This window comes from Caretta caretta, chromosome 16, assembly GCF_965140235.1.
Source record: "Caretta caretta isolate rCarCar2 chromosome 16, rCarCar1.hap1, whole genome shotgun sequence".
Lineage (NCBI taxonomy): Eukaryota > Metazoa > Chordata > Testudines > Cheloniidae > Caretta > Caretta caretta.
This window is the reverse complement of record NC_134221.1, coordinates 5,784,679-5,811,581: the sequence shown is the minus strand read 5'-3', so window position 1 is coordinate 5,811,581 and position 26,903 is coordinate 5,784,679. Positions and strand designations below refer to the sequence as shown.

Genomic DNA, 26,903 nt, shown 5'->3' with positions numbered 1-26,903 from the left:
GCGGGCGCAGGGCAGCGCCAGGCTGAGCAGAGGCAGCATCGAGCTCTGGCTACTTGAGCGGCCTCACCACGGTGCGATAGGCCTGCACGATCTCCTCGCTCTTGGGGCAGCTGTATTTGAACTCCTTGGCCTCGCCGGCACTGTCCAGGTAGCGCCAGACCCCGCGCAGCTCCTGGGGGATCCCCAGCTGCCGGTAGTGTTTGCACACGATCTGGGGACAGAGGTGGGGTGAATGGAGAGAGTGTCCCAATGGACAAATCCTCCTCCTCTGCACCCCCTCACCTGCCCCACAAGGCCCCGCACCTCCCCTCAGCTAACCTGCTCAGCTCTGGGCTGGCTCTGTGCCCCCCCCTCGGCTAACTCCCCTTGCCTGTCCCACGGTTAACCTGCCCAGCTCTGGGCTGCCCCCCTCCCTTGACTAACCTGCCCAGCTCCAGGTTAGTCCTGCACCCCCTTGGCTAACCCACCCTGCCTGGCCCCACTGCTAACCCACCCAAAGTTGGGCTGGCCCAATGCTCCCTAGACTAACCCACCCTGCCTTCCCCCATAGCTAACCTGCCTGGCCTGGGACAGACCCCCGCGCCCCCATGGCTAATCCACCCAGCTCTGCTCTGACCCCATGCCCCCTTGGCTAACCTACCCTGCCTGTCCCCACAGCTAATCTGCCCAGCTCTGGACTGGCCCTATAGCTAACCCACCTTGCCTGCCCCTACAGCTAACCAGCTCAGCCTGGAACTACCCCTCATCCAACCCACCTGGCCCTGGAAGCCCCCATGACCCCACAGCTAACCCACCCTCCCCATAGCAACTCCTCGCAGGCTTGAATAACACACACTGTGCCAGAGGACAGAGCTGCCTGGCTCCTGGGCTCTGGTCTGCGATCTGCTCCCGTGTCCGAGAAACTCATTTAGGCAAGGTGGGGCCTGGTGCACAGGGCAGGGGGCCGAATGGTGGGTGGTGGGCCATCACAGATTGGGTGGGGTGAAGGGGATGAAGGGGATGTTCTAGATCGCAGGGGGAAGAGTGGGGGAGTGTGGGTAGGCGGTGACTAGGGAGGCCGTAGAGGTAGAGGATGATGGGGGGGAGCTGGTGGTAGATGGGGGGGGCATAAGGGTGGAGGTTGGTGGGGAGGGCTGTCAGTGGCTGGGGAGCCATATGGGAGGGAGATGGTGGGGTGGCTGGGGGCCCATATGGGTGGGGGCTGGTGGGTGGGCTGGTGATGGGTGGGGGGCTGTATGGGTGGGGGCTGGTAGGCAGGCTGGTGGTGTCCGTACAGCTGGTGGTGGCTGTGGGGTGCCCACAGGGGTAGGGGGTGGTTAGTGGGGTGGTGGGGGGCTGGCAGAATCTGTACAGCTGGCAGTGCCTGTGGGGGGCCCACAAGGGTAGGGGGTAGTGGCTGGGGGGGTCGTATGGATTGGAGATGGTGGGGGAGCTGGCGGTGGCTGTGGGGGTCCCACCCGGGGCACCCATACTCACATGGACAATGTTAAGTTTGGGCAGCAGGCTGCAGTCGGCCAGTGTCAGCTGATCGCCGTCCAGGAGCCTCCTCTGGGAGACGGTGAGGCTGGGGTCCTGGGCGAGCTCGTACTCCAGGGGGGTGCTCAGGTACCTGTCCAGCTTCAGGAGGGCCTTCAGCAGGTTCTTCTGTAGCACTGCGGGTGGAGGGCGGAGAGTCGCTGTACAGCGGGCACCTGCCCTGGGCCGGTGCTGGGGTCCTCAAGTGACGCGGCACTGCGGGCACCCCTCACCCCTGTGCGGAGAGGAACCTGGGGGCTCCCGAGGCATTTGCATGCTAGGGGTGGTGGCATTTCCTGCGGGGCGGCGCCGGACTGCCAGCCTCCCTAGTCACCCCCAGAATGGGGCAGCACCAGAGTAACCCCCCCCCCCCACACACACACACCAGGGCAGTAAGGCCCCCGGCTCTCCCCACCCCTAGGTTTCTATCAGGGGCTGGGCAGAGCAGCAGATGGTTGGATGCACCAGGGCGTGAACCCCCTCCGGCCTCTTGGGGGAGCCCCTCCAGGGCAGAATCGACCGGTGTTGGTGGGAGAATGGAGAGCCCCTCCGGAGCCAGCCCTTCACCCCCACAGTCCGTGCCATGACAATGGCCAGCAGCAGAGGGGGGGCTGGACTGGAGAGCCGGGCCGTGGCCTTGCTCAGCTGCAAGGGGGTCAGGGGAGGCTGCTGGGTGAGTGTGGCCCCTCGCCCCGTCCTGTCCCATCTGCTCACAGGATCCCACTGGATTCCAGGATCACAGCAAGGGGTGCAGCAGCGAGTTCGTGCAGTGCCGTGGGGGAGCACTGGGGGGCGGGGAGGAGGGTGAGCAGGCCAAGGGCTTTGGTGGTGGCTGCAGTGTTACCCCCTTGTGGCTGCATGTGGACACACACACACCCTGCCCGTCCCTCGGTGAGCCAAGTCCCTCACCCTCGTCCTGGGCCGGCAGCGAGTTCTTGATGAACACGGAGAACTTGTGGAAGATGTCGTTCCCGGCCGTGGTGGACTCCTTGTACCGGGGAACCAGGCTGGGGAAGCTGCAGGAGGCAAAGGGAGGGAGTGAGAGGGGGCTGTGGTGGGGCTGTGGGCTCAGACCGTGCCCCTCTGCCCTGGGCACCAGAACTCAGTGCGATGCCCTGAGAACCGACCCTCCTCCCCTCCTCTCCATCCTGCTCCATCTCCTCTGTCACTCCATTCCCCTCCCGCATCCATGGTTTCCCCACATCCTCCCCCATTGGTCCCACCTGTGCCCCCTTGACCCTCACACCCTGCCTGGCCCCGAGTCCCCAGCCCACCTTGCCTCCCATCACCGCAGGGGCTCCTCTCCCCGCTCTGGATTGATGCCCCCAGCCCCTCTCCCATGGGGCCAATCTCTTGCTGTGCCCACATGGGACGCCCAGCTCTCGGGGGAGGGGCTGACCCCACTCACTTTGGGGGGCCCAGGGTCTCCTCCAGGAACTCCTCGATCTTGTTGGTGTCGGTTTTGGGCTCCCCATTATACAGCAGCACGGGCAGCTGGGCTCCTGGGGCAAAATCCTTCAGCACATCCGGGGCCCTGCAGGGGGAGGGCAGAGGCTCTCGGTGACCCCAGGGCATTGCCACAGGGCTGGCGCGGGCAGAGGGCAGCAGGTGTTGGTCACCCTCCTCCTGGCTGCAGAGGGCAGTGATACAATGGCTTCAGGCTGCCCCGATGCCAGCTATTGGCCAGCGCTGCCTGTCCCGGCCTCCCAAGGGCTGAGCGCCCGCGACTGCTGCACCCTGCGTGGTGATTGCCCTCCAACCGGCCGACTGCGCGGGGCTCTGCTGTGGGAAGGGGCTGCCTAGGAGGAGCCCTGGCCGTGGGAAGCGGCTGCCCTCAGGGCTCTGACAGACGGATTCTCCCCCCCTTGGCACTGGTAGTAGGGTGGGGGTTGCAGCGTTGTCCCACCAGACAGCAGCCAGGGCCACCTTCCCAGCCCCTCAGTGCTGCCACCTGGCTTTGCTCCGTGAGCACGCTGGGGATGATTGCAGCAGGAGCCTCCTGCCCCCCCCCCCCCCCCCCGGCAATTCTTTGTGCTCTCCAGTCTTGTGGTCTGTGCGGCGCCTCCACCCGGATGCCGGGGCTGTTTGGAACAGTCAGGGAGCGGGCAGCCACAGCGCTGGGTGTGAGTCAGCCAGGCAGACGCACTGCCAGAGGAAAGGGGGAGTTGGGGGCCTGGCAGGGGGCTCGATGGTAAAACCATGCAGGTGGGTGGGGTAGCGTCCTGGGGCCATGCTGACCATAGTCCATGGTTCCCATTGTGTCCTCACCTCTTCATATCCACTGTGGTCAGAGTAAAGGGGATCCCCTTGAGCAGCAGAACCATGAAGAGGCGCTGGCAGAAGGGGCAGTGCCCGATACTCTCCCCATCATCGCTTGCCTGGGGAGACAAGAACGATGCTTAGTGAGCTGAAAACCAGGAAGCGCTGCCATCCCAGTGACCCTGAACAGCATTGCCACTGCTCACCAGGAGGCGCCATGCTCATGCTTCAGGGCCAACCTCCATGGCTGGCTGAGATCAGGAAGGATTTTCCCTGATGGTACAGTACTGCACAAGTTGGATTTCGTGCTGAGTCTCTCCTTGCCTTATTTTCTCCCATCTGTATAATGGGGGTTATGATTAGAGAGGGGCCTGTGCCCCAAAACCAGGCTGTCTGGATCTGTGATTTTTTTCTTTGGATCCATCTCTTTGTGACACTCCTTGATCCAGATCCAGTGGGTGGGGGTTTGGGGAGAACCGAGAGGTGCATCAACCAGTCACAGCTTGTAAAGTGCTGGGGGATGTAAATGTCTATTCCTCTGGCGTGGCCATTGGGATGGTATCAGTCCCCCCATTATACAGATGGGGAAAATGAGTCACTATGCAGCAGTGACTCCGTCTAGAAGAGACAATGACTCAGTGGCCAGTCCCATAATAGAACCCTCCAGGTATCCCCCCTCCCCAAAGCAAAAATAGTTGACTACCAAGTTTCATCCTTTTCCCAACAGGTAGAAAATTCTCCTATTTCTAAAATAACCTCCCCAAGCCGTGGAGGGAGGCAAGCTGGGCTTGGTTATGAACGGCCCCTTCTGGTACTTTTAGACCCAACAGTTGGTTACATTTGTGTATTAAACATGGGATTTTACTAGGAGCAGCCATGTCTTCACGGCCCATATTTTAAAATATCAATGATAAGGGGCAATTTCTGGCACTGAACTGATGCTTTGCAGCCGAGGATGCCAAATGCCACTGGGTTCAGTTCTCTGGCTTTGCACCCTGTGCCTTGATTCACACCTGTGGGGGAGTGTGAACCACTAGCATATGACACAAGTGAGTAGACAAAGGGCAGAGCAGGCATTCCTCAGGCCCAACGAACTGCTCTCTATTAACGCAGGAGAGCCAGCAAGGCCACAGGCCGGCAGCGAGGGGGAAGGCGACTATCTCCCAGCACTGGCTGAGCGGAGGGAAATTGGAGACAGGAACAAACAGCAGGAAGGCTAGAAAATACTTTTGGGCCCAGATCTTTGGCTGGTGTAACATGGTGAGGCTGCAGGAAGCTGGTGTAAATCACCATCGCTCCAGTCTAGTCATTTACATCTGCCCATTTGCACCAGGGAAGGATCTGGCCCTTGATTCTTGAAGTCCGTTGTTCTAATGACGACCCCAAACCATGAGCAACTTTCCACTCCGCTCGCTGGCAATGTGACTACAACCATCATGCCCAAAGATCAAAATACTTCCCGAAACCAGCAGAGAGCACAAAAGGACTGCTCGACAAAACCACCAAGGGAGAGATCCATCGTTAGCTACACCGAGCAATGACCTCCATCCCTCCAGGAGACCCCCACCGCCAGCAGCACAGATAAAAAATAAAGGAGAGTTTAGCTGCATTCAGCAAGGGAAGGAGGCCAGTGGAGATGGTATCCCACTCAAATTTCTTCATCAACTAGGCCCCAAGGGACTCCATTGGCTGGCGAAATGACACCAAAACCTTGGAATCCGGATGAATCCCAAAAGCCTGTCTGGAGGGGATAGTAATTGCCATACTCAAACCAGGCAAGCCAACCGATGACCCGGGAAGCTATAGGCCGATATCACTCCTGTGTATGACCTACAAACTCCCGGAACATATCATCCCCTGGAGAGTCAGTCTTCTCGTCGAGCCAGTGATCCCCAAAGAACAAGAGGGATTGTGGCCTAAACGCAGTTGCTGCGCCCAAGTTTTGGCCCTTGTAACACACATCGAGGCCAGATTCCAGAAGAAAACCAAGACCGGTGCAGCCTTTGCAGACCTGTCATTGGCCTACGACAGGGTCTGGATGAAAGGCCTGATGCTGAAGCTTGCAAGGGTCATCCCTTGTCTCAAAACACTGTGCCTGCTATGGACGATGCTGAACGGTAGGCGGCTACGTGTCCATTTGGGCGACAAAGTCAGCTCGCCCCAGCTCCTCAACAACGGGCTGCCACAAGGCTCAGTACTTGCGCCGATGCCTTCCAATGTCTACACAAGCAACATGCTGCCAACCGAGTCATGTAAATTTTCATATGCAGTTGACCTTGCCCTGGCAATGCAAGCAGCCACCTTCAAGTCATTGAGTCCACCTTGAATGGGACCTAAAAACCAGGAAGGAATATCTCCGGAAATTGAGGCTCAAGCCAACTGCCCACAAACCAGCAGTCACTGCATCCCATTGTGACAACAGGAATGCTAAGTGCACCCTGAAATGCCCTTCTTCAGCACCAATGGCCACATGACCCCACTCCGACTTGTCTTGGAGTGAAGCTGGATTGCACACTGACTTTCCAGGACCACCTGGAGAAGGCAGCTGCTAAGATGAAGACAAGGGTCAACCTGGTCCAGAAACTGGCAGGCACAAGCTGGGGAGCATCAGCATCAGTGCTATGGATCACAGTGTTGGCCCTTGTGTACTCCAAAGCCGAGTACTTTGCACCAGAAGTAGCCACACTCGACTTGTTGATGTCCAACTGACCCAGCAATGTGGTGCACCTCTGGAACCCTCAAGTCGATCCCAGCACCCTGGCTGCCCGTGCTGCCAGATGTCGCTCCCCCACCCATTTGCCACGATGCCGCAACCCTCCGGGAAGTCCAGCAAATCGAGAAAAACGAACGTCTCTCCATCCACCAGGACCTCAGCAATCTCCCTCAGCACCTCTTGAAGTCATGCAGGCCCTTCTGGACTCACGTGCTTAATCTTAGACAATGTGACTTCAGCCCGATGAAGCTTGGAAAGCCAAATGAAGTTCACATGACGTCACAAACAAACACTCTGTGAAAGACCTGACACAGAAGATCCCTGGCTTTGATCTTCCATGAAGGTTACAAGCAACCCTAAACCACATCTGCACAAACCATGGCAAATGCGGCTACTTGCAGCACAAAGGGAAAATTCAAAACTCTGCAGCGTGCGACTGTGGTCATCCAGAAGAGACCCTGGAACATATAATGACTCAGTGCCCGATTCACGGAAATGAAGGAGGCATCAGGGTGATACACTCCTCTACTCCTGACGCAATTATCTGGCTTAACCCTCCGAGTGTGGTTGTTGCTCTCATCAGCCATAGGAAGAAGATGACCAGGCGTATTGTTAATCCCCCAGGGGACAAGGGAGGCTTTGTTTAACCAATGCTATCCCTTTAGATTTGTGGGTGGGTTTTGTGCCCCTGACCTTGAGGGACCAGTTGCACCAGCTGGAACTGGACTCGAACTGGCAGCAGCAAGGCTAATGTCCCTCCACACAGTCCCAAGGCTCTCAAAAGGACAGACCACAAGCAACTGCTGCTTCCGTGGACAAAACGGCTGCGTCTTGGCTGGTGGGGCAGAGAAAGGAAAGCGAGGGACCGGCGGCAAAGTGTGTCTGCCCCCAGTGACATATCAAACGAAAGGCCTGAGCAATCCTGATGAATATCACTTCACAGCGCTTCGGGCTCCCCTCAGGGTCTTGGCACAGCTCCCCTTTCGATTTTTACCTGAATTGTGGGCGTTGGTATGCAGCCTCTGATTTATAGCACTGAAACCACCTGCTGGGTGGGGCTGCTGGATTACTAAGGATCTGGGCTAGACTTTGACCTCAGTTACAGTAAATCTAGAGTAGCTCTTACAGTCACTCCAACGAGATGTTTTTCCGCTGGAAAATATCGAATTATTGCAAGCGAAACGTTTCGTGGCGACCGGCCCATTTCGAGGCAAGGTTTGTTTAGCAAGAAGATGCTTTTAAAAGCCCTTTGCCCTGTTTTGGAATGGAACCGTTTGTATCATTTTCAGCTTTTCAGAAATGGCCATGCAAAGCCACTTCAAAACAGAAACGCCAAGTCAAAATCGGAAGGAAACATTTTGATTTTAGCAAAATGAAACTTTTCAATGGACCCCAGAATGAACATTGGGGGGAATTTCACGTCACAGTGAAACAATCTGGCTTCGTTCCATTTCCAACGGGGACAAAAAAAGCCGAAATCCCGAATTGTCCTGTGAAATGACAAACCCCGTCCCCACGCAGCGCCACGCGAATCTCCGTCGCCTTGTGCCAACATTTACAGGGGTGCCTGGGGTGTGTGAAATGCTCCCACTGTGGGTGTGTTATACCCTTCTGCACTAGTGTAAGGGTATGTCTACACTACGAAATTAGGTCGAATTTATAGAAGTCGGTTTTTTAGAAATCGGTTTTATATATTCGAGTGTGTGTGTCCCCACAGAAAATGCTCTAAGTGCATTAAGTGCATTAACTCGGCGGAGCGCTTCCACAGTACCGAGGCAAGCGTCGACTTCCAGAGCGTTGCACTGTGGGTAGCTATCCCACAGTTCCCGCAGTCTCCGCTGCCCATTGGAATTCTGGGTTGAGATCCCAATGCCTGATGGGGCTAAAACATTGTCGCGGGTGGTTCTGGGTACATATCGTCAGCCCCCCGTTCCCTCCCTCCCCCCGTGAAAGCAAGGGCAGACAATCATTTCGCGCCTTTTTTCCTGAGTTACCTGTGCAGACGCCATACCACGGCAAGCATGGAGCCCGCTCAGGTAACCGTCACCCTATGTCTCCTGGGTGCTGGCAGACGCGGTACGGCATTGCTACACAGTAGCAGCAACCCCTTGCCTTGTGGCAGCAGACGGTGCAATATGATTGGTAGCCGTCATCGTCATGTCCGAGGTGCTCCTGGTCGCCTCTGTGAGGTCGATCAGGAGCGCCTGGGCAGACATGGGCACAGGGACTAAATTTGGAGTGACTTGACCAGGTCATTCTCTTTAGTCCTGCAGTCAGTCCTATTGAACCGTCTTATGGTGAGCGGGCAGGCGATACGGACTGCTAGCAGTCGTACTGTACCATCTTCTGCCGAGCAGCCATGAGATGTGGATGGCAAGCAGTCCTTCTGCACCGTCTGCTGCCAGCCAAAGATGTAAAAGATAGATGGAGTGGATCAAAACAAGAAATAGACCAGATTTGTTTTGTACTCATTTGCTTCCCCCCCTCCCCTGTCTAGGGGACTCATTCTTCTAGATCACACTGCAGTCACTTACAGAGAAGGTGCAGCGAGGTAAATCTAGCCATGTATCAATCAGAGGCCAGGCTAACCTTCTTGTTCCAATAAGGACAATAACTTAGGTGCACCATTTCTTATTGGAACCCTCCGTGAAGTCCTGCCTGAAATACTCCTTGATGTAAAGCCACCCCCTTTGTTGATTTTAGCTCCCTGAAGCCAACCCTGTAAGCGCCCCTCCCAGCGTCAGAGCAATGGCAAACAATCGGGCATCTGAGAGTGCTGTCCAGAGCAGTCACAATGGAGCACTCTGATGGGGCTAAAACATTGTCGCGGGTGGTTCTGGGTACGTATCGTCAGGCCCCCGTTCCCTCCCTCTCTCCGTGAAAGCAAGGGCAGACAATCATTTCGCGCCTTTTTTCCTGAGTTACCTGTGCAGACGCCATACCACAGCAAGCATGGAGCCCGCTCAGGTAACCGTCACCCTATGTCTCCTGGGTGCTGGCAGACGCGGTACGGCTTTGCTGCACAGTAGCAGCAACCCCTTGCCTTCTGGCAGCAGACGGTGCAATACGATTGGTAGTTGTCCTCGTCGTGTCCGAGGTGCTCCTGGCCACGTCGGCTGGGAGCGCCTGGGCAGACATGGGCGCAGGGACTAAATTTGGAATGACTTGACCAGGTCATTCTCTTTAGTCCTGCAGTCAGTCCTATTGAACCGTCTTATGGTGAGCGGGCAGGCGATACGGACTGCTAGCAGTCGTACTGTACCATCTTCTGCCAGGCAGGCAAGAGATGAGGATTGCTAGCAGTCGTATTGCACCATCTTCTGCCAAGCAGGCAAGAGATGGGGATGGCTAGCAGTCGTACTGTACCATCTTCTGCCGAGCAGCCATGAGATGTGGATGGCATGCAGTCCTTCTGCACCGTCTGCTGCCAGCCAAAGATGTAAAAGATAGATGGAGTGGGTCAAAACAAGAAATAGACCAGATTTGTTTTGTACTCATTTGCCTCCTCCCCTGTCTAGGGGACTCTTTCCTCTAGGTCACACTGCAGTCACTCACAGAGAAGGTGCAGCGAGGTAAATCTAGCCATGTATCAATCAGAGGCCAGGCTAACCTCCTTGTTCCAATAACAACGATAACTTAGGTGCACCATTTCTTATTGGAACCCTCCGTGAAGTCCTGCCTGAAATACTCCTTGATGTACAGGCACCCCCTTTGTTGATTTTAGCTCCCTGAAGCCAACCCTGTAAGCCGTGTCGTCAGTCGCCCCTCCCTCCGTCAGAGCAACGGCAGACAATCATTCCGCGCCTTTTTTCTGTGCGGACGCCATACCAAGGCAAGCATGGAGGCCGCTCAGCTCACTTTGGCAATTAGGAGCACATTAACCACCACACGCATTATCCAGCAGTATATGCAGCACCAGAACATGGCAACGCGATACCGGGCGAGGAGGCGACGTCAGCGCGGTCCCGTGAGTGATCAGGACATGGACACAGATTTCTCTGAAAGCATGGGCCCTGACAATGCATGCATCATGGTGCTAATGGGGCAGGTTCATGCTGTGGAACGCCGATTCTGGGCTCGGGAAACAAGCACAGACTGGTGGGACCGCATAGTGTTGCAGGTCTGGGACGATTCCCAGTGGCTACGAAACTTTCGCATGCGTAAGGGCACTTTCATGGAACTTTGTGACTTGCTTTCCCCTGCCCTGAAGTGCATGAATACCAAGATGAGAGCAGCCCTCACAGTTGAGAAGCGAGTGGCGATAGCCCTGTGGAAGCTTGCAACGCCAGACAGCTACCGGTCAGTTGGGAATCAATTTGGAGTGGGCAAATCTACTGTGGGGGCTGCTGTGATGCAAGTAGCCCACGCAATCAAAGATCTGCTGATATCAAGGGTAGTGACCCTGGGAAATGTGCAGGTCATAGTGGATGGCTTTGCTGCAATGGGATTCCCTAACTGTGGTGGGGCTATAGATGGAACCCATATCCCTATCTTGGCACCGGAGCACCAAGCCGCCGAGTACATAAACCGCAAGGGGTACTTTTCGATAGTGCTGCAAGCTCTGGTGGATCACAAGGGACGTTTCACCAACATCAACGTGGGATGGCCGGGAAAGGTGCATGATGCTCGCATCTTCAGGAACTCTGGTTTGTTTCAAAAGCTGCAGGAAGGGACTTTATTCCCAGACCAGAAAATAACTGTTGGGGATGTTGAAATGCCTACAGTTATCCTTGGGGACCCAGCCTACCCCTTAATGCCATGGCTCATGAAGCCGTACACAGGCAGCCTGGACAGTAGTCAGGAGCTGTTCAACTACAGGCTGAGCAAGTGCAGAATGGTGGTAGAATGTGCATTTGGACGTTTAAAGGCGCGCTGGCGCAGTTTACTGACTCGGTTAGACCTCAGCGAAACCAATATTCCCACTGTTATTACTGCTTGCTGTGTGCTCCACAATATCTGTGAGAGTAAGGGGGAGACGTTTATGGCGGGGTGGGAGGTTGAGGCAAATCGCCTAGCTGCTGGTTACGCGCAGCCAGACACCAGGGCTGTTAGAAGAGCACAGGAGGGCGCGGTACGCATCAGAGAAGCTTTGAAAACCAGTTTCATGACTGGCCAGGCTACGGTGTGAAAGTTCTGTTTGTTTCTCCTTGATGAAACCCCCCGCCCCTTGGTTCACTCTACTTCCCTGTAAGCTAACCACCCTCCCCTCCTCCCTTTAATCATTGCTTGCAGAGGCAATAAAGTCATTTCTGCTTCACAGTCATGCATTCGTTATTCATTCATCACACAAATAGGGGGATGACTACCAAGGTATCCCAGGAGGGGTGGTGGAGGAGGGAAGGAAAATGCCACACAGCACTTTAAGCACAGCACTTTAAAAGTTTACAACTTTAAAATTTATTGAATGACAGCCTTCTTTTTTTTGGGCAATCCTCTGTGGTGGAGTGGCTGGTTGGCCGGAGGCCCCCCCACCGCGTTCTTGGGCGTCTGGGTGTGGAGACTATGGAATTTGGGGAGGAGGGCGGTTGGTTACAGAGGGGCAGCAGTGGCAGTCTGTGCTCCAGCTGCCTTTGCTGCAGCTCAACCATACACTGGAGCATACTGGTTTGGTCCTGCAGCAGCCTCAGCATTGAATCCTGCCTCCTCTCATCACGCTGCCGCCACATTAGAGCTTCAGCCCTGTCTTCAGCCCACCACTTACTCTCTTCAGCCCGCCACTTACTCTCTTCAGCCCGCCACCTCTCCTCCCGGTCATTTTGTGCTTTCCTGCACTCTGACATTATTTGCCTCCACGCATTCGTCTGTGCTCTGTCAGTGTGGGAGGACAGCATGAGCTCGGAGAACATTTCATCGCGAGTGCGTTTTTTTTTCTTTCTAAGCTTCACTAGCCTCTGGGAAGGAGAAGATCCTGTGATCATTGAAACACATGCAGCTGGTGAAGAAAAAAAAAGGGACAGCGGTATTTAAAAAGACACATTTTATAAAACAGTCGCTACACTCTTTCAGGGTAAACCTTGCTGTTAACATTACATACATAGCACATGTGCTTTCGTTACAAGGTCGCATTTTGCCTCCTCCCACCGCGTGACTACCCCCTCAACCTTCTCCCCTCCCTGTGGCTAACAGCGGGGAACATTTCTGTTTAGCCACAGGCAAACAGCCCAGCAGGAATGGGCTCCTCTGAGTGTCCCCTGAAGAAAAGCACTCTATTTCAACCAGGTGACCATGAATTATATCTCACTCTCCTGAGGATAACACAGAGAGATAAAGAACGGATTTTGGTTGAATGCCAGCAAACATACACTGCAATACTTTGTTCTACAGTGATTCCCGAGTACGTGTTACTGGCCTGGAGTGGTAAAGTGTCCTACCATGAAGGACGAAATAAGGCTGCCCTCCCCAGAAACCTTTTGCAAAGGCTTTAGGACTACATCTAGGAGAACCGCAAATGCCAGGGCAAAGTAATCCTTTCACATGCTTGCTTTTAAACCATGTATAGCATTTTAAAAGGTACACTCACCAGAGGTCCCTTCTCTGCCTGCTGGGTCCAGGAGGCAGCCTTGGGTGGGTTCGGGGCATACTGGCTCCAGGTCTAGGGTGAGAAACAGTTCCTGGCTGTCGGGAAAACCGGTTTCTCCACTTGCTTGCTGTGAGCTATCTACAACCTCCTCATCATCATCATCTTCTTCGTCCCCAAAACCTACTTCCGTATTGCCTCCATCTCCATTGAAGGAGTCAAACAACACGGCTGGGGTAGTGGTGGCTGAACCCCCTAAAATGGCATGCAGCTCATCATAGAAGCGGCATGTTTGGGGCTCTGACCCAGAGCGGCTGTTCGCCTCTCTGGTTTTCTGGTAGGCTTGCCTCAGCTCCTTCAGTTTCACGCGGCACTGCTTCGGGTCCCTGTTATGGCCTCTGTCCTTCATGCCCTGGGAGATTTTCAGAAAGGTTTTGGCATTTCAAAAACTGGAACGGAGTTCTGATAGCACGGATTCCTCTCCCCAAACAGCGATCAGATCCCGTACCTCCCGTTCGGTCCATGCTGGAGCTCTTTTGCGATTCTGGGACTCCATCATGGTCACCTGTGCTGATGAGCTCTGCATGGTCACCTGCAGCTTGCCACGCTGGCCAAACAGGAAATGAGATTCAAAAGTTTGCGGTTCTTTTCCTGTCTACCTGGCCAGTGCATCTGAGTTGAGAGCGCTGTCCAGAGCGGTCAGAATGGAGCACTCTGGGATAGCTCCCGGAGGCCAATACCATCGAATTGTGTCCAGAGTACCCCAAATTCGAGCTGGCAACGTCGATTTAAGCGCTAATCCACTTGTCAGGGGTGGAGTAAGGAAATCGATTTTAAGAGCCCTTTAAGTCGAAATAAAGGGCTTCATTGTGTGGACGGGTGCAGGTTTAAATCGATTTAATGCTGCTAAATTCGACCTAAAGTCCTAGTGTAGACCAGGGCTTAGTGATGACAGGTGGGGAATGGGGCCCGGGGATGTACCTCGGTGTAACAGATCAGAACCGGTCCCCTTGCCATAAAGCACAAGGCCCAGCTCGCTGTGTCATACACCCAGGCTCCTTGCCCTCTTCTATTGCTGGGGTGGGCAGGGCACTATGGGTCACCGGAATGAAGGGCGCAGCTGCTTGCAGCGAAGCGGATTTCTTAGAAGCTACTTCCCATGCACTGTCCCCTCAACAACGGGCTGAGCTGAGCCTTGCCCCAGTGGAATCAGCCTTGTGGAATCCAACCTCCAGCTAAGGTCAGACACAAGAAGAAAGACCGGTGCAGCCAAGGTCCCTGACTACAAGCCCCATCTTACGCCCACCCCCATGGCCCTGCCTGCTCTCACTAGTCTGTCCCCTCCCACCGCCCCTTCACAGGGCATAGGGCCATGCAGAAAGGGCCAGGGTTTGGCTCAGGCCCAGCTCTGTGACACTGCTGTTCCTCTGCCCCCCCGGCCATGTCAGCCTTTCCTGAGAGCCCCCTTGTGACAGCTGCCCATGTTCGCCCAGACGGGGGCTGTCAGACTAGTGGCAAAGTCCTGTTCTGTGGGAGGCCCGAGTGCTCGCTTCACTCTGGGGCACAGAACTGTGCCCGGGTGCCCTCTGCAGGCCGGGGCCCGGGAGTCACGGCCCTGCCTGGATCCTGCCCCACCTCTGTGGAATTCCCCGCTGTGGCGGTGCACAGAACTGGGCCAAAGGGGAATGAATCAGACCCTGGTTGAATTGTCTCCTCTCCCCAAGCGGGGCAGAGCTGCCCCTGAGCCTGCAGCCGTGCTCCCAGGAGACCTGGGCTGGCTCAAGGAGGAGCACTGCCTAAGCTGCCGGCCCCACGGCCCTGCGCAGTGCTGTTCGTTGGGGCAGCTTGGCCTTTCCCTGCCAGCCACTTACGGAAGCAGCAGTGAAAGGAGGTGGCCTGCTGCTCCCATGGCAGAGCAGGTGAGGTCTAGGGACTCGGAAGTTGGGCATGCATTTCCCCAGAGCACTGCGAATAAGAGCCTAGCCTCTGCCAGCCTGGTCCATCTCCCGGTCCCAGGGCCGTACTCTGGTGACCAAGGGCCTCATGCTCTGTCCTTGTCTGGGAAGGCAGGGCTGGTTCTGTGAGTGTGCGGTGCAGGATCTCGGGGAAAGGCACTACAGTGACTCCAGCTTGCTCCCCACCACGAGTGGCTTGCAGAGTTGGGGGGGCTGAGCCCCTAACACCCCAGTCTGGTGTGCTGGAGCTTCCAATAACCCTTCTCTGGAGCAGAGACCCTGTGGATCCTTCCAGCCACCAAGACAAGCTAGCTGCCACGGCCGGGAAAGGCCCCAGGCCAGCAGATGCCGGCATTTCCTGGCACAGCCGTGGGTGATGCAGGCAGGTCAATAATCCCCAAGGCACAGACAGTTTCATGACAAAGTTTATTCTAAGCGGACGTGCCCTTCTCTCTAGTCACAGGGTGGATGCTGTGGGCTGGTTACATCTGGTCTGGTCCATCTGGTGAGTCGGACATTGGTCCGTACAGTTACACCCAAGTTAGCAGCAGTGAAAAACAAGCTCCATTGCACAGAATACATGTTCTTGCAGACACAGACTCTAGAGAGGGCAAAACTGATAGGGTCTCTGAGTACAAAGGCTAGACCCAGCTATATGATCCAGTGGCTGTTAGAGCCAGCAGTTTCCACTGTGTTGAATGGGGTTGAAATCAGGCCTGTGATCTACTCGAGAATGCGTCAGCTCTTGAATTGAGGGTCATAGTTTCCAAGGCCAGAAGGGATCACTGGGATTGTTTAGTCTGACCTCCCAGGTATAACACAGGCTAGAGACCTGCCCCAAAATAAGTCTTGGAGCAAATCTTTTAGAAAAACACCCAGTCTTGATTTTAAAATTGCCAGTGATGGAGAATTCACCATGACTCTTGGGAAAATTGTCCCAACGGTTAATTACTCTCACTATTAAAATTGTATGCCTTATTTCTAGTCCGAATCTTGCTGGCTTCAATGTCCAGCCATTGGCTTGGGTTAGACCTTTCTCTGTTAGATTGAAAAGCCCAGTATTAAATATTTGTTCCCTGTGTAGGTACTTATAGACGGTGATCAAGTCACTTCTTCACCTTCTCTTTTGTTAACTAAATAGATTGAGCTCCTTCTATCTTTCACTATCAGGCAGGTTTTCTGATCCTTTAATTATTGTTGTGGCTCTTCTCTGACCCCTCTTCATCAAGCTCCTTCCTGAATTGTGGACACCAGAACTGGACACAGGATTCCAGCAGTGGTCGCACCAGTGCCAAGCAGAGGTAAAATAACCTCTCTACTACTGCTCGAGATTCACCTGTTTATGCATCTTTTTGAGAGACTCCACTGAGCTTAGCCAAAGGATCCCATAGCATATTTCATGGACCATTACACGAGATGTTTGCACTTGCATGTGATCCATGCTCATGGTCTATGCTGCATGAGTTGCCGGTGAGTTATGGCTCATATGAGGCATTAATACTGTACATGTCTGTAAGTGGCAAGGAGAAATATCCGCGTGAGCAAGGGCTTTTTGGAGCTGGCTGCTCCCCTAGTGGAGGGGCCTGTGTGAGGTTAAAACGTAGAAATGAATAAATTCTGTACATTGATTTTATCCTTTTATATTGACACCTCTCTAGCAAGTCTGTAAATCAATCAAACATTTGTCTGGAGAGTATTAATACCTCAAGTCAAATCTGAAACCTAATTGCCAACCTAAGAATGGCACATGGCCCAGATGTCAACTCCTACCAGTCTAGGAGGAGTCCAAGTGCAAACATCAGTCAAGCCCAAATTATAGATCTACATAATGGACATAAAGACGCACATTCATGTCCTATCTCACCCGTCTGGAGCGCCTGCCATGGAAGGCTCTCAAAGTGCTTTACCCATCTGTGGGGCTGGCCACAAACCACATAATACATTAAGGGGTGGGCGTGTTTGTTACAAAATGTTACCAGGAGTGGGTGGGTCTTAAAAAATCACCAAAAAAATATTACCTAATTTATGGATAGCCCCTTATTAAATCAAAACTCATGACTACCCTGTGGGAGGTAGGTGTTTATTACTAGTCCCTATTTTATGGATGGGGAAACTGAGGCACACAGCTGCTGTGACTTGCCCAAGGTGACACAGCGCTCAGTAGCAGAACCAGTAGACCCAGATCCTGACTTCCAGTCTTGTTTGAGGATCACTAGATGATTCTACTGCCCCATCCAAACACCAACCCCTCTCCACTGCAATCCACACAGGCACACAGCAGCTCTTCACGCTCAAAGACACAAATACTGACGAACAAACATGTATTGCCCAAATTCCAGCAGAGCTAAGTGGAGTCTGCCAGCCACAAATCCCCACGGCAGTTACCACTGGGTGCAGAATTCTTCTTCACGTCCTGCCCTAAACTGCGGCGCAGCATTGCCACAAACTGTTCCACCCCAGAGGCGGCTGCATAGATGAAGTCTGTGAAACACGTCTGGAGCCTCCTGGATGCAAGGCGCTGTAGAGGACATCTGCTTGCTTGAGGGTTTGCCAGAGGTAAGGGGCTGGGCAGGTGCACTCTGCTCTCCACGCCCGTCCAGGTAACCGGTTGGGGATGTTGTGCTCATTATCTTGGCAGGGTGTCAGCCAGAAACCAGGGGTTTGTCTTTTGCTGCAGCCAGCTTGGCAGCAGGAAATCAGTCGGTTGCTTTGCTCCTGAAAATGCCCCTGAGGCTTGGGCCGTGGTGCAGGGCATTCTGCCCCAGGCAGGCCACAGCAACACGCACCCAGCCGCTCCAGAGACTGGGGCTGGGCTCCTGGCAGGATGAGCCGTGGCTGTCATTGACTGACGCCCGGCAAGGGGCCAGTGATCTGCTCCTCAGCCTTTCGTCAGCCCCTTCCTATCAACCGGCAGTAGGGCAGGGGCTGCAGGATTTCCAGGGTGTGCTGGAGACATGGGTGGGGACAGCGGGGGAGGGAAATGGGGGGGCGGAGGTTCTTCAGGATCCCTGTTCCCCTCCCCAGGGGTGCTGTGGCCACTCCAAGCACTGGCAGGACACGGGAGGGATGGCGCGTCAACCTGCTCCGTCCCCACCACGCTGCGTGTGCTGCCTCGGCCCTGCTTCCACCCTGGCTGGCCTGGGGCCTCAGCCCCACCCCCAAGCAGGCCTGGGTATAGGGATGGGCATGTGTGCTCTCTCGACATAGGGCTACTGGAACTCGACATAGGGCTACTCGACACACGGCTCCTTGGCAGCAGCCATCGGGCATAGGCAGCCCCTCAGTGGGACTCTGCGGCTGGGGCAAAGAGGTTGATCACTAGAACGCCCGCTGCCCATGCTGACTAGGGCCATCAACCTGACCCGTGGGCAGCCAGCAGCAGTTCCAGGGCAGGGAGCCCTGAGTCAGCCTGGGTCAGAGCTCTGTACAGCTCCATCGCTGCAGGGATCGGTTTCTGAACAGGGCTCCAGCTCCTTCCCAGACTGGCGCCACATGGAGCCCTTCACTTACGGCCTTGTAGCCGGGGGGTGCCAGGAGCTCTGCACTCTCCAGTCCCCACAGGGTCAGATGGGAGCAGTGGCTGTGCCAGGAGCATCTCTGCCCCCTGACCTGTATGCCAGGTATGGGGCTGAAGGGCCTGGCACAGAAAAGTGTTTCCCATGGTGAACGTGCCCCTGCATGAGCCCACAGGAGGCTTCAGCGGAACCCCGCTGAGCTGATACAGGAGGGGCCCGGTCTCAGAGAGGTCAAGCCAGGGGAGCCCATGCCCTCTGTGTGCCCTTGGAACCACGGGATAGAGGGGCTTGGGGATGGCGCAGGGGCTGGGGGGATGGCCAGGGGAGCCATGAGTAACCAGGGGGCGCCAGGCTGGTATCCTGGGACAGGAGCCTGGAGCCTGCTGCTACAGCCTGGCTGTCTTGAGCCAAGGGGGTGTATGAAGTCAGCTGGCTTCTTTGCACATGACGGGGCTGGGTGGGATCAACCCCCAGGGGATCTCGAGTTCCCTCCTCCGCAAAGGAGGCTGTTTTGCTGGCTCTGAGGAGCAGCCAGTGTCCCAGGGTGTGTGTGATCCATACAGGCACCAACAGGCCCTGGGCAGCTGAACGCCCTCCTCCCCTGCAATGTGCTGCGAAAATGCTTGCGCACAAGGCAGGCAGCTGCGGTAATTGGGTGCAATGGGCCAGGGAGCGAGTGGCTGGGCTGGGCGGATGGAACCTCAGCTGTGGAGACACCCAGTGGCGACTGGCCTAGGCAGGGGGAGCAGAGCTTGGTAGGGGGCAGCATATGGGAAGGCGGGGGCTGGGGGGAGAAGCAGGGCAGACGGGTTCTGTGCTCTGAGGCTGCACAGGAGGGACTGGCTGATGAGTTTGTCCAAGTGCGTCTCCCTTCCCAGCCCCTCGGACCCCTTCACTCACTGGCACTTCTCCCTCCCCCATGCCAGACTTCTCCACAGCTTGGCCTGGTGCTCCTCTACACAGCCCTGCCCCACACCCCAACCTCTGCTCCCGCAGGCTCCCGCACAGACCTGCTCCCAGTTGAAATCATCCCCAGCAACGGCTGCAAGCTGAATGTGCTCCTGGTGCATGATGTGGGGGACATGCAGAGGAATGGGGGAGCAGTGGTACCTTGCAGGCTGTGTATGGGGTACCATGGGTGGGAGAGATGCAGGATCTGGGGGAGGCGAGGCGCATCTGTGTTAGGCAGACAGTACATGACACTGAGCGTGACCCCTGGGACTAGCTGCCAACATTGCTAAATTCAAGAAGGCAGTCCTGCAATCCCGCCAACACAAGAAACCAGGGGTGTCACCAGCTGAGCGGAGCCTCATTCCCATTAACTTCCAATGCCCTCCCGGACTGCTTATATCCACCCGCACCCCCACTGCACTGGGGCATACGGCCAGCCACGATGCACCCCCTATCCCACCCCCATTGCTAGAGCTGGTCAAAATTTTTCAATCAAAACTTTTTTTAAACAACAAATGCAGATTTGGTGACACCAGAATATTTCATGTCAATCCCATCAAATTGTTTTGTTTAAAAACAAACAAACTCCAAACCCACAAAAAATCCCCCCCAAAATATCAAAAAGTTTCAATTTTTTGATTCAAAATAACTTTATTTTGAAATTTTCTGTAATTTTGTTTTCGAAAAATTTAAAACCATTAAAATGCTCAAAATCGAAACCAACCGTTTGGGTGTGACCTGACCCCCCCCCCTTTCTTTTTTTGATTTGCCAAAACTTTAGTTTTCATTTTAGCCCCAAGTGACCTTTTTCTTTACATTGCCAACCCCGGCTCGGGACAGATCGATGGGGACCTGTTCAAAAGCATCTCTGGTCAACTTTCAGAATGGCTGTACGTGCCCAAGACCCAGGGATTTCAGCTCCCACGTGACCCAAGTCCTGTCTGAAAATATTCTCCAGAGTCTTTCTAGGCATGCTGCTCTCTGGCGCGCTGGCCAAGCCTATGGCAGGTGTTGTGCCCTCCGGAAGGAGAAGGCCCATGCTATGGCACAGAGCCCGAGGGTGATTTTCGTGCAGTTACAGCGGGACTGTCCTGCCAGCCTGCACCTTTCCCACACTGGGTCTCGGCTCCAAGATCATTCCCAGCCCCCCCTTCACTGCATGCCATGGGTATGAATCGATAGTAACAAGTGACTCTCTCTAGTTCAGTGATGTGCTGTGCACAAATCCAACCAGCATTTACTACAGCATCCCCCTCGCCAGCCCCTGCTCCTAGTTCCAATGGGAGCTGGGCAGCTGCACCCCTCACCTTGACGAAGAGCTGGAGTTTGGAGCTCTCGGCCATCCTTTGCCGGCTGCTCTGGACTGGCAGGAGTTGCTCTGAGTACACTCGCTCAGGCAGGCCGTCTTTATACAGCCCCGTCAGGCACTGCCCCACCTTTTCCTGAGCTCCTCCAAGTGCATTCCTCTCTGGGGAGAGTGCAGCACCCTGGGCCGGGGGTTGGTTTCCTCCCCGTTCTGGTGCACAGAAACTAACCCACCGCACCTGGTAGCTATTTCCAGAGAGATCAATGGAGAGAATTCCTGGGACCCTCTTCAGAGTGTCCGATGGCCACAAGGCAACACCATGCCCGCATCACACAGCAGCAGTCGGACAACGCAGCTGCCGTATTCACTACCAACTTGTGCAACCGACCATGGGTCGTGTATTTCATAGACCCTCCAACCCCAAGTGCTTCCCAGCCAGGGAGGGCACACAATAGGGAGGGGACCGAAGAGGCCTAGGTGTGGGAGAAGGGAACTGTTTGGACAGAGCCGAGTGTTCTAACAGCACGAGTCAGGCCTCCCGAAATCATGAGTTTGACTTTAAAAAAATCACGAGATTTTAGAAGAGAATCGGCGCTGGGTGTGTTTGCGCTTCTCTCTGCAGCCATGAGGGCAAGAAACAGCCTTTCTTCGAGAACAGGCATTGCCATTTTCCCCTGATTTGTGATGTGTATTACTGCTCTGTGGGCAGATCCTCATGGCCACCTGAGACCCCAGGAGTCAGTGGGGCTCTGGCTAGGCTCAGCGGTTGCCAGAAGAGAGCAGCTTGCAGGATCAGGCTGTAGTGGGTTTCCCCTGCTGGCTGAGTGGGCAGTCAGGGTCTGGACCTGTTGTCAGCTCTTTTTCCTGGCTCAGTGACTAGAGCTCATGTTGTCCATGTCCCTTTATCAGTGAGACTGGGCAGAGGGGCGGGAGCAGGGCAGGGTAGAGACAGGGCAGATCTGGGAGGCTGGCTGCAGCAACAGGGCAGTGTGGAGCCGACATGATGGAGGCTGGGTGGTGGGTTAGCTGGAGGACGGTGGGAGCAGGCGATGCTGGGAGCTGAGCTGAGGGGCAGTGTCCTGCAGCAGCTGGAGTCAGGGGGAGCCGAGACGTGAGGGGGCCTGGAGCAGGGCAAGCGGAGGCTGATGGGGCTGAGGGTGGCAGTGGAGATGGAATGAGGCAGCATGTGGCCAGGGGATTGGGTGGGGGCGCGGACCCCTGTGCTTCACATCTGCCCTGCCCAGCTAATCGTGGCCCTGGTCCTGCCAGCCCTGGCACCTGGGGCACTCCTGCGAGTGGCACTGCTCCCCTGCAGACAGCTAAGCAGGGGCTGAGCGATGGGGCTAGGAGAGGAACACTCACAGGTCCGTGATGCTGGCTAAATTGGGGGTCACAGCAGGGAGGCTGGCTAGGGGACGGGCATGCAGTGCTGTTCACTCTCCTTTGCACCCCTTGTAGTGTGCCATGTTCCCATCCCCCCTGAGCGCCCCAGCTGTATCTCATGGGAATTAACAAGCAGCCTCCTTCCCCAGGTTGCCCTGCAGGGGCTGGGACCCTGGTAACATACTCCACCATGAGCTCTTGGGTGCAGTGTAGGTTACAACAGCCGGGGGGTCTGTGGCTGGGCTGGGGAGTACAGAAAATTCCCCCACCCCTGGAATAACTCTAACAGCATATGGGGCTTGCTCCTCTGGTCATGTGACACTCAGGGCTGGGATAGCAAGGGGCTGTGGGTCAGAACTGAGGGGCCTCAGAAGAGCGGGAAGGGAGCCCAGGGCTGGAATAGCAGAGTTGGGATTGAGGGTCATCGGCAGACAGGGTGGGACAGCAGAGGATTGTGGATCAGGGCTGAAGGTCATGGGCAGGTCAGGAAGGGAGCCCAGGCCTGGGATAGAGGCGGCTGCAGGTCAAGACTGGGGAATGCTGGCCGGGGCCCCTCCCATTGCATGATTAACTTGTCAATCCTTTGGGACAGATAATTTATGAACTCATCTTTGAGCATTTTCCAACGTCAAGGCCCAATGGAACAGGGCTGGTGTGCAGTCTAGCCCTTTGCTGCATGTTTCTGAAGCCCCGGCTATACACCTAGGGACAGATCCTTAGTTGGTGTAAACTAAGCTTCTGTGCAGCTCTCTGATTGACAACAGAGCTCCCAGCCCTTTGTCCCGAGCAGCTCGTTACATAAAGGTCTTGTGCAACCACTGAAACGCTGCCCTCGCTCTTCCTTCCATTGGGATACACACCACCTGTGTTATCACAACCAACATGTGACAAAGTGGGACCTATTTGTAATATTTTTATGATGCCTATGTGTGCCTCAGTTTCCCCTGTATGCTACATTGTTCCCCAGTGGGTGGATAAGGACTGTTTGCTTTCGGGGCAGGCTGAGGCACACGTGTTAATGGCGTCCAGCTGTGTGAGCCGGGATGGGTCACTGAAAAGGCCTGGCCGAGGTTGACTCTGACATGACACTGGAAAACCCAATCATCAGGACACTGCCCTCCAGCAACCAAGGCCCCAGAGGGAGACAGATTTCCCCACCTCTCAGCAGGGAAGTTGAGCACAATCCCCCAGCTCGAGAACCAAGGCCTGGGAGGTTTGAGGTGTGGGATAAGAGCTGGAACTCAGACAGACACAGACAGAGCTTGAACACTGGGTTCACTCCAGCCTCTCTGGTCTCACCAGGATGGACGATGCTTTGACCTTCCTCGCTCTATGCTCACCTGAGGACTTCCTCTGCTGTGTTTCACTTAACTATAAACCCGCCTGTTTTGATAACACTGTTTGGTTAATCACTGCAAACGCCTGGGGAGGTGTGCTGATTCCGGCGGGCATTCAAGGCTCTGCCCAGGGTCTGTCTTGGCTGGATTCACTGAACAGAGCCCCCCCTGTGAAGCAGAGCTGCTGGAGCCCCAGAGGTTTGGCCTAAGGATGGGGTGAGGCCATGTGGGCTACGTTGGAGGGCGAGTGAGATCCTGTGGGGGGTCTGGCACAGTCATTCTGTGCGGGGTCTGGCACGCCTCCTAGAGCCTGTTCCAAAGCTGGCATGGGAGAACTGATCCTGTGGATCCGTGACACCAGGAAGCACCCCACAGAAAGGGGAGAAGAAGCTGGACGTGACCTCAGGGTGCCCAGCCTGGGGCTCACTGACAGATTGGGGCAGTTCTGCTGCACTGCCCTTCCAGCCACTGCTTTTCCTCACGCCGGATCATAACTCCCAGTGACCAATCCCACAGGGGACTTGCCTGGAGCTGCTTGCAGATTCTCATGCCCCCCCATGATTGAACAGGTGTGATGGTGAGCCTGCCTCAGTTTCCCCTTGCTCAGACAATCACCGTTTGGTCCCAGATCTGCTGGTTCCTTGCTGTGATTCCAGACAAAATAACAGTCTTTCCCTTCTCAGGGCAGTGAAGAGTCTACCAAGTCAGGAGGCTGGTAACCCTAGAGGAGGGCCAGCTGTCTCTTGGGATTCAGGCCCCTTTGCTCTCGGGGGTCTAACCACCCCTCTGTTGGGGCAGAGAGGGGAACTCAGCTATCAAGAAGACTGCCCTGATGGATAAATATAACACCCCGCAGCGCCCCATAGGTCACACTGTGGGGCTGGGCCAGGCGCCCTGCTCTGGGTGTTGCACCACATAGCAATGCCACTCACTCGAATTGGGCCCTCCCCCACCCCGTCACACAGGCCCCCATGACTACCAGGGCTTGTCTTTTGGCTATTTCTGTTATTTGCTCTAGAAATGCCCCAGCCACCACCTCTTCCTGATCCGGCGGACTGTACTAGGCCCCCAGCATGACATCACCCCTAGTTTCCCCCCCAGAGACTTTCAGCTGATCTGCCGCTCACCTCTCTCAGAACAAACCTACCTTCTGGGTGTACCATGCAATGCCTCCTCCCATTTCCCCCTCTGCCTGTCCTTCCCTACTGAGCTATGCCCCTCTATACCAATACTCATAGGTGCTGACTCTGCACCCACCAGCAGCCAAGCTCCCCTCCCCCCACACCCTGCCCCGCCCCCCCCTTGCCTCCACCTCCTCCCCCTCCCCTGAGAACGTCGCATCCCTGCATCTCTTCCCAGTGCTTGCCGCCGCAAAACAGCTGTTTCGCAGTATAACAAGCTCTGGGAGGGAGGCGGGAGGAGTGGGAACGTGGCACACTCAGGGGAGGAGGCAGGGAAGAGGCAGGGGCGGGGATTTGGGGAAGGGGTTGGAATAGGGGCAGGGAGGGGGCAGAGTTGGGGTGGGGACTTTGGGGGAAGGGGTTGGAATGGGGGCAGGGCAGGGGTGGAGTCAGGACGGGGCCAGAGGGGGGTCGAGCACCCACCGAAGCCAGCAAAAGTCGGCACCGATGCAGGCATGAGCTTTATCCCAACTCTTGGGGATGCCAGTTAACTGATAACTTAGCTCATGTAGTAAAATTCCCAGCTCTGCCTGTTTATTCCCCAGCCACTTTGCATTTGTGATCCCCCGGGCTCAGGGCAGCCCGCCAGAGCTGGTGGACAGCCCGGTCCCTCAGCCCATGGTGGAATCTCCTTCCTTATAAGTTTTTAAGGTCAGGCTTGACAAAGCCCTGGCTGGGATGATTTAGTTGGTGTTGGTCCTGCTTTGAGCAGGGGGTTGGACTCGCTGACCTCCTGAGGTCCCTTCCAACCCTGATATTCTATGATTCCTTCTGCCCCTTCCCCAGGCCTGGGAGGGGTGAAGATCCTGCCCCTGCTGAAAGGTGAGGGGAGGAGCCATGAAATGCTGGGGGCTCCCTGCCCCCTTCCCCCCCACACTCTCTCTGTGTAAACGCACATTGTTATGTAAATGTATGTAGAGTGTCATTCAAATCCACAATCTACTGCTTTTTCGCTGGGAGGCTACTGGATGGGTGTCATTTAAGCCAGGGGTTTAAGCACATGCTAATGTCACCTAGGTGCATGTCCCCTTGACCTGAACGAGAGCATCTTGCATCTCTGGACAATGTAAACAAGTCTCTTAATGCACACAAAAGACAGGTGCATTTGTGATACTGGCACCTACGCCCTTGGGTGAGGCTCTGCGTGCAGCACCTAGCACAATGGGGCTGTGCGCATTGATCATAACCGGGGCTTCTGGATGCTACCATCATACACCTGATAACATCCAGTGCCTGGTACAACAGTGCCCTGGGACATGACTGGGGTCTCCTAGGCACTACCATAATACCTATAATAGCCATTGCACCACAGTCCCCAGAGGGCCGGTAGGTGGCTACAGCTCTGTCTCCGCACCCTGAGCTAGAGTGGAACCAACAACCCAGCGACCAAAGGCTCTTTCTCCACCCACCTCCTGAAGTGATGCTAGTCCCAGAGCTGGTTTGAAAGTCCTTGTTCTGCCCTTCTGGATGGATGCAGGCAAAGCATTGCCATATGAAGAGCAACCCCACTGGTCATTAACTCGAGGCCCAAGCTGGGATGGTTATATAGTTTTTTTATTTAAAACAATCATTTTCACATCTTGTTGGATTTTTTGCTAGCAATATACAGGCTCTTCCAGGCCGTCCCCACTCGTCTGCGCCTCCCACGCCATCCATGCGGTGCAATCAAACAGCACCCCCCTGCCCCCGGCCATAACAGAGAAAGCTGGCAGCTGAGAAGAGAGGTGGGGGACCCAAACCATACAAGAAAATGGAGTTAAGGCAGCACGCCAGACAGCGGGGCTCAAATAACCAAAGGGAAGGCAACAGCTCAGAAAGCCCTGCATGGGCCAGGCCTTTGCGGGAGCAGCACCACTGAGCCTCCGAGGGACCCATCCCCTTGGAAGCTTGAGGGCAGTGGTTCTCAAGCTTATTTCATTACCCCCCTTTGTGTCTGTAGTTGTTTAAACCCATCCCCCCAAGTACTTTTACCTCCACCCAGGAGAGCGGCGGCTGCCGGCCGGGCGCCCGGCCCCGAGGGCGGAGCGGAGAGCGGCGGCTGCCGGCCGGGCGCCCGGCCCCGAGGGCGGAGCCGAGAGCGGCGGCTGCCGGCCGGGCGCCCGGCCCCGAGGGCGGAGCCGAGAGCGGCGGCTGCCGGCCGGGCGCCCGGCCCCGAGGGCGGAGCCGAGAGCGGCGGCTGCCGGCCGGGCGCCCGGCCCCGAGGGCGGAGCCGAGAGCGGCGGCTGCCGGCTGGGCGCCTGGCTCTGAAGGCTGCGCCATGCCAGCAGCAGC

General features: G+C 55.7%; 1 protein-coding gene across 1 annotated transcript; it reads right to left on the bottom strand.

Annotated features, from left to right (window-relative positions):
* Positions 1-49: 49 nt before the first annotated feature.
* On the bottom strand, positions 50-26,891 carry CLIC3 (chloride intracellular channel 3). The gene is made up of 7 exons (XM_075120588.1): positions 26,604-26,891; positions 20,733-20,912; positions 3,784-3,893; positions 2,924-3,049; positions 2,425-2,531; positions 1,477-1,652; positions 50-211 (listed from the first exon to the last, which is right to left on the bottom strand). Exons 1-7 carry the CDS (start codon positions 26,889-26,891, stop codon positions 50-52), a joined length of 1,149 nt encoding a protein of 382 aa, XP_074976689.1.
* Positions 26,892-26,903: the final 12 nt, after the last annotated feature.